At 49.3% G+C, this 18,897-nt stretch overlaps 2 protein-coding genes and 1 pseudogene across 10 annotated transcripts in view; 2 read left to right on the forward strand and 1 right to left on the reverse strand.

Moving 5' to 3' along the window:
* The first annotated feature begins 944 nt into the window (after positions 1 to 944).
* LOC120102109 (U2 spliceosomal RNA) lies at positions 945 to 1,121 on the forward strand (annotated as a pseudogene).
* Positions 1,122 to 1,994: 873 nt separating this feature from the next.
* On the forward strand, positions 1,995 to 3,641 carry Map1lc3a (microtubule-associated protein 1 light chain 3 alpha). Its single transcript, NM_199500.2, has 4 exons — positions 1,995 to 2,209; positions 2,519 to 2,574; positions 2,658 to 2,764; positions 3,051 to 3,641. Exons 1-4 carry the CDS (start codon positions 2,170 to 2,172, stop codon positions 3,211 to 3,213), a joined length of 366 nt encoding a protein of 121 aa, NP_955794.1. The 5' UTR covers positions 1,995 to 2,169; the 3' UTR covers positions 3,214 to 3,641.
* A 160-nt stretch (positions 3,642 to 3,801) lies between these two features.
* Pigu (phosphatidylinositol glycan anchor biosynthesis, class U) overlaps positions 3,802 to 18,897 on the reverse strand; it is a 97,407-nt gene continuing 82,311 nt past the window's right edge. For all 9 annotated transcript variants that reach the window (XR_015683117.1, XR_015683118.1, XR_015683116.1 and 6 more), the window contains 2 exons: positions 15,314 to 15,456; positions 3,802 to 4,209 (listed from right to left, as the gene is read on the reverse strand). Coding sequence is in view for 6 of the 9 variants with exons in the window: in XM_087652891.1 (XP_087509017.1) it covers positions 4,096 to 4,209; positions 15,314 to 15,456 (257 nt within the window). In the remaining 3 variants the exon portion in view is untranslated. The remainder of the gene's footprint in view (positions 4,210 to 15,313; positions 15,457 to 18,897) is intronic.

The following is an 18,897-nucleotide window of genomic DNA, read 5'->3' on the forward strand; positions in this document are numbered from 1 at the left end:
TATCTACTTGCTGTATGTGTGCGGAAGTTGGCATTTGTCTTGCCATCACGGACAGAACATATTTTAATATTTAAAATATTAAAAATTCTTTCTGGGTTCAGTAGAGAGATGTCTGGAGACAGATTTAGGAACCCTGTCACTTGCCACAAGGGAAGTTGAACACCGCAGAGGTCTAGCAGGAACCCTCAGAACCTTTGCACTAACAGACTTTCTCCGAGGGGAAGGGGTCTAAGATTAGTGGAGGCACTAAATAGGATTTAAGGTCATAATTTAGGAAACCAATCCTACTGTCCCACCCTAATTTGGGGCTGTCACCTACTAGGAGTTTAGCTGCTTGGAGAATTACTAGATGGGGTACAAGGCCTGGATGAATGCCTTTGTAGGGGCAGCCTCTAGGATCTAACATACCCCAAGATTGAACTAATGTCCCCATGCTGGCAGGCAAGCTCCACACCAGACCAAGCAGACAATAATCAGGATCTTCCCAATCAGAACCAGCTCCCTAGGGCATTTAAAAGGCAAAACCAAAACCCAAAACCCAACACCCAAGGTCTCACTATCTAGACCTGGCTGGCCTTGGAACTCCAGAGATCATCCTGTCTCTGCCTAAGGAGTGCTGGGATTAAGGAGTGCGCCACCACCCAGCCTCTTTAAGGCAATTTTAGCTGAATTCTTTTTTTTTAAAAGATTTATTTATTTATTATATATGAGTACACTGTAGCTGTCTGCAGACACACCAGAGGAGGGCATCAGATCCCATTACAGATGGTTGTGAGCCACCATGTGGTTGCTGGGATTTGAACTCAGGACCTCTGGAAGAGCAGTCAGTGCTCTTAACCGCTGAGCCACCTCTCCAGCCCTTAGCTGAATTCTTGTGACCTGAGCAACTCGTCTTTGTACCCCACAATCACTACTATTTATGTCCACATTAAGTAGTGGTTGGGATCGCTTCTCGGCCTTTTGGCTAAGATCAAGTGTAGTATCTGTTCTTATCAGTAGTGGTTGGGAAACATTTACACATGCATCTGTTAATTTGGTTACCAGTTTCCATCAAATTTCTTCCCTGTGAGTTGTATGTTGTTTCTGAAGTACAAACTAACTTTTTTCAAGCAATGGCCCTTTGTAAATTCATTTGTTTTATCTTTTTCCTTCCTTCCTTCAATTCTAGCCCATCCTCCTGCCTCAAACTCGTAGTATAGAGCTAGGATTACAAGTAAAAGCCAGCTACATCTGGCATTAATCCTGGCCTTGAATCAATCTACCCTGACCCTGAGTAACATTCCCAGACCATAGTTTTCTATTCTACCCAGGGGCTCTACCTGTAAATTCGGACTTAGTGTGTTGTCAATTCCGAATGTTCTCCATCTCATACTAAAACGCTTCTGATATAGCCTCCCATTCAGTGACTCTCTCCTGCTTTGTCTAAACCGCTTATTAACCTCACTCTGGAAGTCTATGCTTTCCATAGCTGTTTCAGAATTCTTTGAAAGCCTGGGTGGGGGTACGGAGAGATGGCTCGGCAATTATTGCTCGCCAAGTTTTGCTATATTACAGAGGACCTTAGCTTGATTCCCAGCACCGCTAGTAATTCCAGCCTAAGGCAATCCGATGCTGTGTTCTGCCTCCGCGGGCATACACTTAGAAACACATAAAACTTTAAAAAGTTTATGGATCCTGGGTGTTCCATTCCCTCCCCGCCCCACCTCGTTACCACCTTCGTTCTCTAATGCTAAGCTTGGTGAAGGCGCTGTGAATTACTCGGCAGCGTAGAGACTAGAAGAAGGCGACAACCGCCTGGCTTCACAGTCCTGAGGAGCCAAAGACAAGCTTGCCGATCGTGACGTCACAAAACTGTGACGCGCCCTGTAGCTCCGCCCCCTTACGACCTGCGCCGGGAATCCGGGCTGTCTGCGCCGTGGCGTCACAGGTTCAGGCAGGCGGGTTTTCCGTCGGCCCAATGGGAGCGGCGCGCCGGCCTCCCCTTTAAGGAATGTTGTGACCTGACGTCACCCAGGCGAGTTACCTCCCGCAGCCGCCACCGCCGGGCTCAGCGCGAGCCCCGCAGCCCTTGAGCTCGAGCCCCGGAGCCCCCGGCGCGCCGAACCGCAGCCGCATCCCTGAGCCGCGCGCCCCGGAGCCCCCGGCTGCGCGCCCCGCCGGGCCCGCGCGATGCCCTCCGACCGGCCTTTCAAGCAGCGGCGCAGCTTCGGTGAGGCCCTGGGGGTGAACTGCCATCCGGGACCGAGGGATGGGGATGCCAGTCGACCCCGATTGCCGCAGGTGACGTCAGCCCCATGACGTCAGGGACCGGGTGGCCGGACCCCGGGTGGAGAGGCCGCAAGGCCTGGCAGGGTCGCCGGCCTCCCTACCGCGTCCCCGGGTGGAGGGCTGCGGGGCCGACGGCCCCGGGGGCGGGCGCTGGGGCGGGGCGGGCCGGGAGCCGCCCCTCGGGGATCGGCGAGGCGGAGTCGCGGGAGGCCTCAGCACCGCTGGGCCTCACACAGAGCTCTGTCCGCAGCCGACCGCTGTAAGGAGGTGCAGCAGATCCGTGACCAGCACCCCAGCAAGATCCCGGTGAGTCTCTAGCCCCCCGGCCACGCCCTGTCCCACCAGGTCCCGCCCCTGGCTTACGAGTCCCCCGCCCACTCCACTCCTAGGTGATCATCGAGCGCTACAAGGGTGAGAAGCAGCTGCCTGTCCTGGATAAGACCAAGTTTCTGGTCCCAGACCATGTTAACATGAGCGAGTTGGTCAAGATCATCCGGTGCGTGGGCAGCCTCCTACAGGCCTTGGGTGGGGCGGGGCCGGGCCAGGTTCTACTAGAAGGGATGGAGTGGGGCAAGGGGGCATCATTTGGGACACCAGGCAGGACCCTGTTCTAGGAGGCTGGAGAAGGTCAAGGACGGGTTGGGGTGAGCTTCAGTAAAGAGGTGAGAGCCTCTGGCTCTGGCTGTGATGGATGGAAAGTGAAGATTCAAAATAATTCTGGGAGGGTCGCCCAGGCCTCCAGCAGGCGGCCTCTCACCTACCATGCCCTCCTGCCTCCACAGGCGCCGCCTGCAACTCAACCCCACGCAGGCCTTCTTCCTGCTGGTGAACCAGCACAGCATGGTGAGTGTATCCACACCCATCGCTGACATCTATGAACAGGAGAAGGATGAAGACGGATTCCTCTACATGGTCTATGCCTCCCAAGAAACCTTCGGCTTCTGAGTCAAGAGGAGGGGTGGGGGGTGGCTGGGAGTTCTGGTCAGGTTCTCCCCAGGGAGGTCCTGCCTCCTAAACTAAGCTATTTCGGCCCCGGGTGGATTAGGCAGAGATGTGACACCCCCTCCCCCCAGGTAGGGGCCACCAGCCAGCATACCAAGTCCTGGGTAGGTCCTGGGCCAGTCTTGTTAGGCTTGCTCTTTTGGGTGCTGGCTGGGTTGGGAGTGGGTGGGGAGCAGCATCCCTGCCCCGTGGGGTTTGTCTTTTTTTTAGGCCCTTGCCTGTCTACCCATCTTGCCCCTCATCCACCTGAGGCTTTGCCCCCTGACAGGACCTGCCCCACCCCTGAAAGGCTGGCTCCCCTTGTCCTGACATGGTATGTGGATCTGTGGTCATTTCCTCTGCAGAATAAAGATTGCTCAGGCCTGCCTGGCCCTTTGCCTCCGGCTGCTTGTTTGGGAGTAGGGAGGGCTGCTAGGTGACTGTCCACATAGTCAGGGACACACAGACTTGTGTTCTGTGGACTCTTAGTATAGACCATGTAGTACTGGGGGCCAAGCTCACTCCCCTCCAGGAATATGATCAGGACAACAATGAAAAAGAAGACCCACACATTTATTAAGTAGTCACAACCTATAAAGCCCTGCTCACTGGCTGCTCCCCTTCCTTTCTATGCACAGTCACAAAGTGGGGGTCCAAGTGGGGTGCTCCTAGCTTCTCCCCATGGGCCTTGTTGCCAGCTACGAGTCCCCTTTGGTGCCAGAGGTTTGGAGCCCTGGACTTGAACGTCTTCTGCCTGAGGACTCGCCTGCTGGCAACTCCGGATGAGGGACCTGGCCCAGCTCTGGCCCTTCCCCCTCTTGTCCATGCAGCTCTGTGCCAGCAGGGCTACTTGAGCACAAGCATGGCCTCAGTGCCGTCCTTGGCAGTCAAGTAGAGACCATGCGTGAGGTAATACTCCCGTCGCAGGAAGGCGTAGAAGTAGTCAGAGATGAGCAGGATCTGGCAAGGAAAGAGAGAGTGAAAAGCCACGGGCACCTTACTGAATACTACCCTTTGCCGGGTTAGATAGACAGGCAGGTTAGTGCCTGCCTGGCATCTCCCCAATCTAGAAGCCTGCCCTCCGTCCCTCTTGGCGCGTACTTGACCATTCCCAGCCCTGAAATACCTTACCAGTCATGGGCAGCTGTATGTATTCTACCTTCCGCCCCCTTCTCCTGGTTCACACCACCGTCCCATGTTCTCACAGTGGGGCTTTGCTGACAGGTACTCCCCACCCAGCCTAGTCAAACCCTTCCAGGAACTTAGGACACAGAACTGCCTACTATTTCCCTATACCATGCAGCCCAGGAATTCTACCTTGAAAACACGATTTGACAGTCGGTGGTGGTAGTACATACCTTTAATCCCAGCACTTGGAAGGCAGGAGCAGGCAGATCTCAGTCTCAGATCTGACTGCCTTTGTCTCCTGAGCGCTGGGATTGGAGGCATGCACCACCACTATCAAGCTGTTTCCAGATGTGACTGGTATGATTTCCTTCCCTTTGACCTAGCCAGCTCACCGAGGTGATGAGTTTGTATGCTTCTTCACCTGCCCTGACACAGGGTCTGGGTGAGAACCTCAGGGCTGAAGGTCAATGTCTACTGCCTCAACCATGCTGACCAGCAGCTGCCTGGTTGCTTGCTGATATGATCTGTCCTTTTGTGGATGGACTTTTGCCTCATCACACATTTAAGGGTCCAAGTCTCCAGGTATGGCTTTGCCTCCAGCCTCAATTTCCCCGTTTGTAAAGTAGACCATTAGCCCTCCAATGAGAATGGCAGGAGTGTGTCCAGAGGTCTTCTTAGCTGCTCTTCTATCAGAAAAGTATATAGCTGCCCACAACAGGGCTCGGAAGACCTAGCTCCTTGGTTTAGGTCAACCTCTGTCTGATCTGTCTCCCTCTCGCTAAGTACCTGCCATGTTCTGGCCTTCGTTTACCTGTGTGAACTAAGAGGTGGTTAGTGCTAATACTCTTGGGGCCTCTAAACTTTTGAGAACTATGGTATCTCCAGTACTGTGCCTGCCCTCCTTTGCTGAGGCAGGACACTTCCCTGCCAGCTCCAGTTACACAAGTCTTAGGCATGTTGGGGTAGACTTTGGGGTCATGTGTGCAAATGAGACAAATCCTATCCCTCTCTGGGCCTCTACTTAGGGGGACAGCGAACTAAGATTGTTGGCTCCTTTTGATTTTCTAGTCAGACTGAGTTGGGGCAGGGAAATGCCACAGAAGCACTCAGGATCCATCCTGAGCAGAAACGACCTTCCCACAAAGCGCCATGCAGTTGAATGTGAAGCTGCAATTACAATGAATTTGTGTCAGCAGAGAGGTCAAGGGGTCAGGACCTAATCTGGGGAAGGTGAGCCTACTACAGTTGGAGAGACAGGTATTGGCTGGATGAAAATGTTTCATCCTGTGGTGAGAGAGGCAGTCCAGGGAAATGACGAAATGGATGGCAGAACCAGGTGCAGGGTCATGGAGCTCATAAGGGTGAAGCACGAGAAGCTTTTGGGAGAACTCAGGCCAAGTAGTAACATGATCAGATTTGTGGTTTGAAAAGCTCCCTCTGGCTGCCTGGCACAGGAGAGGGTTTGAAAGCAGGGGACCCTGGGAAATGTCTGAAGTGGTAGTTACAGGGATGGGTAACACTTGGAATAGCACAAGTATTCTGGACTGCTAAGCCATTTCTCTAGAACCCCGGGGATTCTTGAAAAACAAAAAGCACAAGTGTCAATCTTAGGACAAATACCAGACTAAACTTACTGAGTGAGGGGACCTGCCTAGTGCTCCACACGCCTGCCAAAGTTATGGGGAATAAAGACGACACAGCAGAGGACGCTAGGAGACAACCAAGTATAACGTGGTCCCCTAGGTTAGTCCTGGAAGGGACCATGACTGGAAAAGTCATGTCCCAGTGAAGCCTCCCATTCAGTTCACGGTAATTTCCCAGGTGGGTTCTGTGCAACTTAAGATGTTGACCAGGAAAGAAAACAAGAGTGGACTGCACGGCACGCCTCTACCCTCTGCAGCCTTCTGTGACACGAAGACAAGGTGCAAGGGCTATCCAGAGAACAAAACTGACCAACAACACAACTGTGATCTCACTGTTCATGGGTTGTTTGTCTGTGTTTGGGTTTTGTTTGTTTTGAGACAGAATCTCTTGAAACCCATGATGGCCTTTAACTTTGTATTAGAGAATCTCCTCAAACTTCTGAACCCCCTTCTACTTCCCAAATACTGGGGTTGCGAGTATGTACCACAAATCTGTTTTTATGTGGCACTGGAGACCGAATCCACGGCTTTCTGCATGCCAAGGAGGCACTCTCACAGTGTTTAAGAGAATATTCTCAGTCTGGTTGGTTGTTCCGTGAGACTGTCTCAATATCTAGTCCAAGGTCCCTGTGTAGCCAGGGAGAAGGTGGAGACTGGTGGATCACTCAATTCATGGTCATTCTTGGTTACAAAGTGCACTGAGACCAATCTGGTCCACATGAAATAATGTATGTGAGAACACAAGGAACTCAAAAGCATTCTGGTAGGTAAGACATGGTGAAGAATGCCTTTAATTCCAGCATTAAGGAAGCAGAGGAGAAAGGATCCTTGTAAGCTCGAGGCCAGTCTAGTCTACAAAAAAAAAAAAAAAAAGTAAAATGTGGCTGTGGCTTCGGCAATACATGCATAAGACCTGCATTTGCAACTCTAGTTCTGTGTAAATGAAGTGTAAGTAAATATTTAGCTCTACTTACTCAATGATGTAAAATCTGACATTTAGCAGGAAAAGTAATGTCTACATTTCAATTAGAAATAGTTTAAAAAAAATAATCCAGGATGAGGTGGAGAGAAGGCTCAGAGGGTTAAGGTACCTGCAGCCGAGCCTGACGACCTGGGTTTACCCCAGAAGCCATGCGGTGGGAGGAGAGAACTGATCCCTAGAAGCGGTACTCCATCTACACGCGTGCTGCAACATGTGCATGCCCCACTGCACACAAGAAAGGATGAGCACCTGGGAGGAACCTTGTCTGCACGAAACTCAAAAAAACCAATAGTAAGGTAAAAACCCAGAGTAACAGTAAAATAAAGATGTCTTAAGGGATAGCTTTTGTAACCAAGAAAGTCCTGCACTGTTCTGCCAGGCTGTCTGTAGTGGGCACATGGGTGTTCAGTGTTTCAGGATTTGTGAGGACAGAGTGTAGAAAAGGGCCTTACGCATGTGGACTTACAGTCTTGAGCGTTGTAGTTCTAGGTGGGTGCTGTGACCACAGGGAGAGGACAGAAGGCTAGGCTGGCACTTGGCTCCTCAGAGGAAAGCCTGGGTCTGGGACTTTCCATTAAGACAGCAAAGAGAGCCAGGCCTTAGCAGCGCACACCTTCGATCTCAGCACTCAGGAGGCAGAGGCAAGCGGATCTCTGTGAGTTCAGGGCCAGTCTGGACTACAGAATGAGTAGACAGGACAGCCAGGGCTACACAGAGAAATCCTGTATCGAAAAACAAACAAGACTGCAAGGAGGAAGGCCTTCTTCTCAGAGATGCCAGGATTCACCTTGCTCTCCAGCTGCAAACCCACAGCCCTTTGCCTGCTCTGAGCAGGAGCGAGTTGGGGAGGGAATAGCAAAGCCTGCGTAATTAGTAGGTAGTAACTGATGTCCTCTTCCTTAAGTTTAACTTTCTCTGTGTATGAAGTGGAAGCATAAACGCTCTAGCTCATTACCCACCACAGTGTTCTTCCCTACCTGACCTAGGGTTTAGGGGAAAAGAATATGTTCGTCCCTCTGCCTTCCGAGACCTGAGCCTGTTTTTGGAGGTGGCCCTGCTTGTTGTGGCCGATCACCCAGCCTCTCCCTTATGTTCTGTCTCCATATGCCCAGACTTTCTATAGGGCTCATCTTAACTGTAACATAACACCTCTCTCTCTCTCTCTCTCTCTCTCTCTCTCTCTCTCTCTCTCTCTCTCTCTCTCTCTCTCTCCTCTCTCTCTCGGACAGGATCTCACTCTATAGCCTTGCCTTAAAACTTGCTAGGTCATTTCCCCTGACCTCAGAGATCCACCTGTCTTCGTCTCCTGTGTGCTAGGATCAAAGGAGTCCACCACCACATCTGGTACCAACACAGGAACCTATTGGCAGGGATGCAGGATGGAGGGTCTCCCTGATTTAACTTCTTGGGCCTGAAGGACCTTTTTATAGTGTTTGTTTTATTGCTTTTAAGACAAAGTCTCATTCTGTGGCCCAGGCTGGCTTGAACTCACTGCGAGCTACCTGTTTCAGCCCCTGGGATGCTCAGATAGAGGCATAACACTGTTCCCAAGGTGTCTTCTGGGCTACGCATGCCTGCATACACTGACAGGAGTCCCTGCAGCTTCGCTCTGCCCCCACAACATCCCATGCTCGGCTACATGGCCACAGTGGGTAGCATCACTCTAGCTCTGAAGCCGGAAGCCTGGCACAGGGCTCGCACTCGGGGTGCGGGCACTGGTTCTTAGGCTTTTGGCATCACCCTTCAGGCATGGCTTGGTGAGACTTCACTCATCTCCTTGGCAATCAGAAAGGCCCAGGGCTGTTCTCTGGCCTATGGCAGAGACTTTATGAGATAGCCAGGGCCATGGTGGATCTAATCAAAACTTAAAAGAGACTCAGAACATGCTGCAGCACAGATGTGACAGAAGAGAGCCAGAAATAAACATTTTCTAAGTATCTGTCCCTGGCAGGTCCTGTGGCTGGGGCCCATTTATAACCCAGGGTCACAAAGTATGAGTGAAAAGTCAGGCTATGTCATCAGTCCTGCCTGTCTAAGCCCAACAGGCTGAGTTCTTTCCCTCATCTTACATCTCCTAGGCTTGCTTAGCACCAGCCAAGGCTGGCGACACTCCGTGCCCTAACAAACACTCTGTGGGGCTGTCCCCAGGCTTATAGCTCTGCTGCTCTACTGGGTTCTTTGTGAAGAAAGAAAATAAGCTTGAGGCTTCAGAACCGGTTGGTTTATCCACCTTGACCACGGGCATCTGGAAACGTGATCACCTCGGTACGTCTTGACTCCCTAGGCCTCTTCTGTTGGAGACACAGACACTCTTGGGGACTTCGACTGGTTGCCATAGTTGGCAAACAGCTGCTTGCTTGGCCACCTGCCTGGAGTCCTCAAGCAGAAGCCAGAGGAGGGTGGCGGCTGATATGCAGCCTAAGCTTTGGGCTACCCACTCTCACACCGACTGCTAAGGATGGGGCAGTAAACAGAGCTTCGCCTTCCGACTCTGATGATGCAAAACAACAGGGGACAGGGTGTGGCCTCACAGGCCCTCACCTGAGGTGGAGGAGGAGGATCAGAAAGTCAAGGTCATTCTCAGCCACTTAGTATGTTTGAGGCCAGCTGGGCTATGAGAGAGTGAATCTGTCTCAAAAACAAAACACCAGGGAAATCACTGAGCCTCAAGTCAATGTTGCAAGGTAGGACAGCAGTCTCAAAAACACTCTTGTCCAACACCATACAGTCTTTACAGCCACCTTCCAAGTGAAGAAACCACAGTGTAGACTCTCGACAGACTGCAGCAGCTTCCTCCACACCAGGATTCCAGGCTGAAGCCTCTTCCTCCCGGCAGGATACAGTTTGGAGAGTCTGGATCCAGTCATTTATCCGTGGTTGAAAACTAAGGGCTCAGCCTGAACCTCAGCAGAAAGAGGTCCCCAGGGGCCGAGTGGCTCTGACCACTGCAACCCTGGAATGTTTCCAATCTGTCAGAAAGCGCAGCCAGTGCTACACAACCTCCAGCAGCACAAAGCATTACTCTCTTCCTCTGGTTTCCCCTTCTCTTTCTCCCCCTTCCTCCTAGAGCCCCCCTGGAGTCTACATGCTCCCCACAACTGTATTTAGGAAGCACTTCCTTCCCTGAGACGCACTCCCAGCTTGGCTCCAGGCTTCCAGCCCCACGCTGACCCCATCACACTACTTTGCCCTGCTTGTTTATTTTCCTTCTCTCCACTGAACACTTCCATACAAGGAGGGCTGTGAGTCCCTCACCTACAGGGCTGTAGAGAGCAGGGGTTCTGTGTATGAAGCACGATGAACTCTCTCCTGCAGGTCTTAAACAAATAGGGGGCTCTCTCATATACAGCAGAGGAAGCTTACCAAAGGGGTTCTCTTAAGAGAAACTAGAAGATACTTTCATCATAATGAACACACACATACACATACGTAAACTTTCCATGAGTACATGACACTTGTAAACACATGGAGGACGACTCAGAAGGGCAAGCAAATGCATGGTCCAGATTAAAGAGACCACACGGGGCCAGCTTGCTGTAAACCCTCTTTAAGCATGAGCCAGTATCAATTATAATTTTAAAGTCATGAGTTCTCTGTTCTTAAATTTATTTAGGGTGATTGGGACATTAGCTTTTTGTTTTAGAAAAGCCCAAGGTCTTTGTGTGCCTGTGTGTGTGGGTGTACATAAATCACTGATCAATTTGTTATACACATAATCCCAGCATTTGGGAGGCAGAGGAAGATGAGGAGTTTAAGGCCAGCTCCAGCAAGCCAGAGGTAAGGCTGGGTACAGGAGGCCCTGTCCAAACACTTTAATAGGAAAGAAAACAGAGACTGTGTGGCCTGAGTACTGACTGCCCCAGGAGTCTGCTGCATGTACCTGAAGAGCCCACTCTTCATGCTTCACATGCCAGCAGGTGATTGACAGCAACAATAGGACTCACAGGTTATAGCAAACCCACACAACACTATATGATGTGGAGATTGTCACCCTGGAATCTGAGAAGTTAAGTCACCTGCTGAGAGTCACCAGTGAGGGAACTGTATGAGTCCTCAAGCATTCTTCTTCTCTCTCACACTCAAGCACACACACAAGCACACAGCCTCATTAGATGGTTTGCTATGGTCATTTCCTGTTACTGACTCTGAGGCAGTGGTAATTACCAGACGATGTGTACCCCATGATGAACAATCCTTAATGGGCCCGAGAGAGAAGAGAGCCTTAGTCACTGGAATACTAATACTCAACACACATCCATGCTGCAACAGGACATGACATTTTTCAAAACGAACAGAACAAGACTTTAACAAAACTCAACGAGTTCTGCACATTCTATAGAAATCAAGCTGATCTGCCACTGATGGTCTGGGCTCTGAGCACCTACTGGAGTCTGCAGCCTTCTGTCACACTGACCAGCTCTTATCTTCCCGTACCAGGGAGGAAGAAGGAGGCCAGATGAACGTGGCTTTCCTGGCTACGAAGGTACTCGCAAGAACAGGCTGTTGTATGTGCGAATGCCCCGAATGCCTGACAGCTCTGTAGAGCTGCCAACACAGAAGCAGGACTGGGCCTGGGTGGAGGCCATGGAGAGGCCAGGTTTGGAGAGGTGAGAGGGTGGAGATGGCTGCAAACTAACTCTGGCTCCTCCACCTTCCCTCTTGACCCTCTCGCCCCTTCTTCCCCCATCACTTTTCCCCTCCCTGAGGCTATGTCTTGGTATGCACAGCCTCGCTTGGCTTCCCCCATGAAGCTTGAGCTACTTTGAAGCTGAGGACCGTCCAGTCTCTGCCTCCCAAGTGCTGGGACTGTAAGTATCAGCCGCCACACCCAGCCTCCCTTCTCAGTCGCTACTCTTAGTCCCTCTGGCCTCTCAACAGAAAAGCCACTTGTTCCTACCAGATTCTTCAGCCAACTATGCACATCTTTGACCTCCACACGCCCGTCATGGCACATGCGTCACACATGCCACACACATGCAGTAATACATAAATGACGGTAAATAGACAACAAGGCAGGGGAACTTAATGAGAGACCTAAAGTGGTACCAAACTAATAAGAAAAGTCTAAATGTCCCTTATCTCCTCCCAGTGGATCCACAGGACCAAGGACAGGGCAGTACCCTCTTCCTGGAGAGGCTCTCTTTTCTTTAGTCAACACTCCAGATTAAAACAGTAATCTTTCTTTTATTTTACTTTAGTTTTTCCACATTGACTAGGCTGGGCTTGAACTAAGTAATTCTCATACCTCAGCCTCCAAAATATCAGAATACAGCTTTGTGCCACCGAACCCAGCTCAGGACAATAAACGATGTTTAGAGTGACAACCTAGTAAACCACTGCTGCTTCCTGACAGCCTTTTACTGCTCTGGTAGTGGTGGCAGCGGCGGTGGCAGCAGCAGCAACAGCAGTGGCGAAACTCAAGGTAAACAGCCTCCAAAAACATTTCCCCCAAGGAGCTCGGTATGGTCAGAGCTCAGACCTACCAAGGCCAATGACAGGTATGCAGGTTGCCCAACAGTCCACCAGCCTAAGGGGTTATCTGGACCTCTGCTGGCAGGCACAATCTGAATAGCAACTTGCTAAGATCTTCCAAAAATAGAACATTCACATGCCTTCTGATTCTGCAAATGCTACCACTTAAAATCTACCCTGAAAGCATTGCTATACACATATGAGCTATGTGGGAGAATACAGAAGCCTCTTCCATTTCAAGAAGCAAAATAACCAGAAGCAACATCGAATCCTAACAGCAAAGGGTCACCTGATCAAGTAAATCACAGTGTCACTTATCCAAAGAACATGGTAGGGTCACTACAAACACTCATCTCAAAAGGCTGATGATTCGGCAGTTGGTAGTGCTTGTTTAGCATGCATCAGACCTGTGTTCAGTCCTCAGTGTGACATAAGACTAGGCATGGCAGCACACGCCTGTATTCTCAGTCTTCAGGAGGCATAGTAAGAAGGGTCAAGTTCAAGGTCGTCTTCAGCTACACAGCAGGTGTGAGGCCAGTCTTGGCTATTTCATTTTTTTAAGTATGATTATTTTATGTACACAAGTATTTCGCCTACATGTATATCTATGCACCGTGTGTATGCTAGTGTCTGCATAAGCCAGAGAAGGACATCAGATCCCCCAGAGTAGTGAGTCACCATGTGGGTGATGAGAGTTGAACCCCAGTCTCATCTCTCTCGTTCTTTTGTTTGTTTGTTTGTTTGTTCTTTTGTTTGTTTTGAGACAAGGTCTTACTTTGTAGCTCTGGCTGGCCTGGAACTCTCAATTAGACCAGGCTGGTTTCAAACTCACAGACATCTATCTGTGTGTGCTTCCCAAATGTTAGGATTAAAGGTGTGTGCTACCGTACCCAGCAAGACTCAGTTTGAAAAATTTTTTTTAATTTTGTTTTTCAAATCTCAAGATGAGTGATTTATGTGAAAACACTAAATCTAGGAGGAGTTTGCAATTAGATGTTTTTGACTCACACAAACCAAAGGCCCTTCTTGTATACAAATGTTCTCACAGCTGTCTGTAAATGTATAAAGCCTAAAAGACACAAACCACACTGAATGCATGATCAAATGACCACTTTCTATTCTGGGGGGAAAGGATGAGACAGGTCTGTCTTCTTTTCTTTGCTTTTCTACCTTTCTTTCCTACCTCCTGCACCTTGGTCGTGCTAGATCTCAGACTCAGGGTCTTTTTTTTTTTTTTTTGGTTCTTTTTTTTTCGGAGCTGGGGATCGAACCCAGGGCCTTGCGCTTCCTAGGTAAGCGCTCTACCACTGAGCTAAATCCCCAGCCCCCAGACTCAGGGTCTTAAGAATGCTAAATAAAAATAAGTGTGGGGCTGGGGAGATGGCTCAGCAGTTAAGAACTGTCTACTCTTCTGGTCTTGAGTTCAATTCCCAGAAACCACATGGTGGCTCACAGCCATCTGTAATGCAATCTGATATCCTCTTCTGGTGTGTCTGAAGATAGTTACAGTGTACTCATATAAACAAACAAACAAATAAATAGAATACAAATAGGTGTGGTGGCATACACCTATAATTCCAGCACTTGGGAGGCTAAGGCAGGAGGATCTCCAAGAGACAGAGGCTAGCACAGGCTATACAGTAGTGCAGGCCAGCCTGAGAAGGAAACAGTGTCTCCAAAAAGGGGAACAGGGAGGCTGGGAGCTAGCTCGCTTGATAAAGCACAAGCATGAGTTCACTCCCCAGTAACTAGGTTAGTACTGTAACATGGGTAGGTTAGTGGGTTACACATGTAGTAATATACACTAATCATAGTAATCATAGTACTGGGGAAGCTCGCTGGCTAGCCCATCTAGCTGACTTGGCAAGCACCAGGTTCAGGGAGAAATGCTGTCTCACAAAACAAGGTGAAGGGTGACTAAAGAAGACGTCTACCCAGCGTCAACCTGTGGTCTCCCCACCCACAAACACACATGTGCTTGTGCACACTTCCCCAGCACAGAGATTGCTAGGCAAATACTGTATATTGAGTACATTCCCAAATCCCAGCAAAGACTGTCTGTCTGTCTGTTTGTTTGTTTTGAGACAGTGTTACTAGTAGTCCATGGAAGCCTCGAACTTCTTTCACGGGAAAGGGTGGCACTGGATCCCTGATCTAAGCCGAGGTCCACCCTGTCAGATCTGCACACTGGGGGTCTAACCTTGGGCTTTGAGCATGCTACTTAATAAGCATGTCGCCGCTCAGACCTGGCCTTGGGACTTAGTTCCATTTCACATTTTTTGTTTGACTTCTTTCCCGTAACAACAATAAATGTATTACTTATGTGATTAAAAATGCATTCAAAATGTTTTTAAAAGGTAAGAAATGGGGGCTGGAAAGAGAGCTCTTTGGTTAAAAGCACTGGCTGCTCTTCCAGAGGACTCAGGTTCAACCCAGCACCCCTGTGGCGGCTCGCGTCTCCAACTCCAGTTACAGGGAAGCCTGTGCCCTCTCTGGCCTCCAGGGGCACCAGGCACACATACACACAGAAAGGCAAAGCACTCACACACATGAAATGAAAACAAACACACGAGCAAATAAAAGCAAAACAATGGTGCTCAAACAGCACTTCACGTGCACGCAGGGAAGCGTGGGCACAGCACAGTACCTAACACATGTACGACCGACTCAACTTCATGCTGTTCACTTCTCTGTCCCTTCTACCCAAGAGAGCTCGATGACAGAGGAACTGCACCCACACCCCTGCATGTTCAAAGCTACAGGATGGGAACCCAGGGCCTCAGCCGAGAGCCTGAGACTCAAAAAGACACCCTGACCCCGTGCTCCCCTCAACTCTTACCTGCCCAACATTGAAGGTCAGTGTGATGGCATAAAAGAAGTTAGAGTTGGCACTTCCTGCGTAAATCCATAGGTGCCACAGGACAGGGAAGAGAAGAGAGCAGACAATGATGATGCAGGTGAGGACGAAGATGTTCCGTAGGACTGCAAAGACAGGTGGTCAGTTAGCCCGGCACTGGGTCTCTGACCCTGTTTGCTGTGATAGTCACAGGACAGGGAGCTCAGACAGCTCAAAGGCAGATCACTCCAAGAGACACTGTGTGCTAGGAGCAAACCTCAGACCCAGGTTAATGGCTCCCATGCCCGTAACTGCTGGGAATCTGTATTTGAAGACTTTCCTCCCAACTCAGGCTTATCTGCCTGAAAACCAACCATAATCAGCAATTCTGTGAATGCTTCTAAGAATAACAGTGAGGCCATTTCATGAAGACACCTGTCTTCTACTCTTCAACCTTCCCTCTTGGGTACAACATGGCCGGAGACAAAGACTTCAGATGGGTGACAGGAAAAGGACCTAAGTACAGAAATGAACGAGGTCATGAGTGCAGCCTCTGGGCGGCAAAGAGACATTTCAATGTGCTTGGAAGACCTTCGCTGGCACCCAGCTGGATTTAGGCCAATGGTGACCTTTGCAGGAACAGGGAGCTGCTACTCACTCTCGCTGGCTGGAAGGCTGAAAGATTAGAGCTTTATGCCAGAGCAGATGGAACTGGGGACCTGCGGCACAGGACAGCTTGTTCTAGGCACCAGGAGGCGTCAGAGATGACCAGGGCCTACACCCTTCATCCGACCTGCTAGGTCAGATAGAGTCAAGTTCCCCAGACACTCACTGGGTGGCTTATCCAATCTGCCACACCACCCTGAAGAACAGGGTTTTTTGACAAGGTCCTTTCCCTCTTGAGCCTCAAGCATTCAGAAGTGAAATGTCATCTAAAGTATCTGGTCTCATCAGAAGGGTCATAGAATAGAGGGAATTAGGGGGCTTCAAAGGTCAAAGAGATGTTTCTTTTCTTAAATTACATGCTAGATACATAGAAACTTCCAGCATAATCATTATAATGTATTTGTATTTTAATCAACATTCTTTTACTCTTACACAATAGTTAATTTAAAAAATACAACACATGCTCAACTCCAGCTCTGGACACTGCAGGCTGGAGCCGCCCTGCCAGCAGGCTGTCCTCTAACACCACAAGTATGCATTTGTCTTGTCTCGCTCATCTTGACTCAGGCTGCAGAAGCTGATGACTGCAACATATTTCTTTATTTGTTTTTGTTTTCAAAGACAGGCTTCTCTGTGTAGCCCTGGCTCTCCTGGGACTCACTCAGTAAACCAGGCTGGCCTTGAACGCAGAGATCCACCTGCCTCAGCCTCCCCAGTGCTGGGATTAAAGGCGTGTCTAGGGCGGGGTCTATTCTTCCTTTCTCCCCCACTGGCCACGACAAGAAAACAGGTGAGGTGGGAGCAGGGAGATCAATGCTGTCAGCTAGTATTTCAATGGAACATCCTACAGTGTTAACTATATTCAACTAGAACAGAAGACTTCACAAAATGTCTACTCAGGGGTCCCAAGGCCAGAGCTAAAGTCACTTAGTGAGCATAACAAGTCATATATGACAAGTCCCAAACAGGTGCTCCAAACAGTAGTCCCTGCACAGTTCATACAGTACAAAGCATGCTGCCTACTAATCTCTGCGGGAACTTAAGATATGCTGTGTCTACAAATTTCTCACCCGACCAGTTGATAACTATCTCTACTTCATAGAGCCTATAAAATCATCCAGGTTTCTGGAAATTTCCTCCTCCTCTGCCCTATCATCTCTGTGGACATAAAATAATTTATTTCAAGTTTAAAAAAATATGTTTCAATGTCTCTGGCTGCTAGGCCAGCAGCTCTGATGGGGGAAATAAATATGCAGGGATGCCCATGTTCATTATTACTGGTGATAACTGGGGTGCTAGTAACATATTTTCTTTTTCAAACTTAAAAAAAAAAATCCATGAAAAATGCTTTTTTTTTTTTTTTTTTTGAGACAGGTCTCCTCCTGTGGCCTGGAATTCCCTTGTGTAGCCCTGGCTAACCTCAGACTTGCTCTCCTCCTGTTTACAGATCCATACCAGGAGCCTCGGCTGACTCCTATCTCATGGGTGGAAAAGGGAAATTCAGAGGCTCAGAAAGGCTAAAACGGCTGCCTGGGAAAGGCAGGATGTAGACTCAAGCTGTAGTCAGTCTGTCTACAAACTGAATTCAGCAGCCTGAGATTGCTACATACCAACCGCCTCTGAGAAAGGGCAATGCCCTCTTTAGGACAGACAGCTAAAGAAAACACCGTGGTTTGGACAGGGAAAGACCAGTGCCTGAAGCTCTACCCTCCCACAGACCAAGGCAGGTCTATGTATTCTGATTGCCTTGTGATTCACCATCGGGTGATTCCTCTCTGTGAATGAGGATGTCATAAGCAGAAGATGATGCTAACTCCTCTCAGTCAGCTCAGATCGGTCACGGTCCCAACCAGGCCCAAGAGACACACCTGGCCTGGGCCTGCCTGCCCGCTTCACTGTTTACCTTCCCACCAGGGCCTGCACTTAGGAAGGTTTCCTGCTTGCAGCCAGTCAGTTTCACTTCCTGGTTGACACCCAGACGAACTCAAAACAACAAGAACTAACTTCTTGGGAAGATTGCTCTAGGAGTTCACTTCCGACGTTTGGCTGAGTATTACGGCTCCCAAATAAAGAACCAGGAGGGTAACTGGGCTCTGCTTCCTTCACGGGGAGGCTTCGATAGCCTCCTACATACATTTGCAGATTCTTTTTTTTAATTCCTTTTTTGATTGTTGTTGTCTTTCAGACAGGGTTTCTCTGTGTAGTCTTGGCTGTCCTCAAATTCAAGAGATCCACCTGCCTCTGCCTCCCAAATCCTGGGATTAAAGTCATGTGCCACCACTGCCCAGTTGTTTGCTGATTCGTTTGTGTTAGGAACCATGTTGGGTGTTGGTAACAGAGGCAAAGGACATCTACCCCACGGCAGCCTCAAGAGACATGGGCAGAATGAGAAGGGTCTTTATAGGAAGCAGGGAATCTGATGTTCATAGCCAAAGGCTACAGTTCCACTTGTTCAGTAGGAAGCTTGGCCACTGTCCAACAAGAAGCTTGGTCACATGTGGCTTCCTATATTTGACTTTAAATGAGAATTTCAGTTTCTACTGACACCATAGCTCGTCTTTGGAATCTCAGTATTTAGGAAGTTAAGATAGGATAACGTCTAATTTTAGGACAGCCTAAGTTACATAGTGAGTTTCAGGATAGCCTTGGCTACAATCTAGGCTCTGTCTCAAACAAACAAACAAACAAACCAATGAAAAGAATCTGTGCATGACAGTACACACCAGTAACTGGATCTGAGAGATGAGGGCAGAAGGATCAGTTCAGGGGATGTTCAGCTAGACAGTGGACTTAGGCCAGTGGACAATAGACAGTGGACTTAGGCCAGAGGACAATATGAAACTCTATTTCAAAAAGCTGGGAGTAGGGGAGAAAAGAAGGAAAAAACTTAGTCTCTGTATAATATTAGTAGCCAGTCTACT

Source organism: Rattus norvegicus, chromosome 3, assembly GCF_021556685.1.
Source record: "Rattus norvegicus strain SHRSP/BbbUtx chromosome 3, alternate assembly SHRSP_T2T, whole genome shotgun sequence".
NCBI classification, from domain to species: domain Eukaryota; kingdom Metazoa; phylum Chordata; class Mammalia; order Rodentia; family Muridae; genus Rattus; species Rattus norvegicus.

Excerpts from the sequence above, each read along its gene's own strand:
- Map1lc3a (NM_199500.2), top strand. The coding sequence starts at position 2,170 with ATGCCCTCCGACCGGCCTTTCAAGCAGCGGCGCAGCTTCG. Across the intron at positions 2,575-2,657 it reads AGCACCCCAGCAAGATCCCG|GTGATCATCGAGCGCTACAA; the intron begins GTGAGTCTCTAG and ends CTCCACTCCTAG. Across the intron at positions 2,765-3,050 it reads GAGTTGGTCAAGATCATCCG|GCGCCGCCTGCAACTCAACC; the intron begins GTGCGTGGGCAG and ends CTGCCTCCACAG.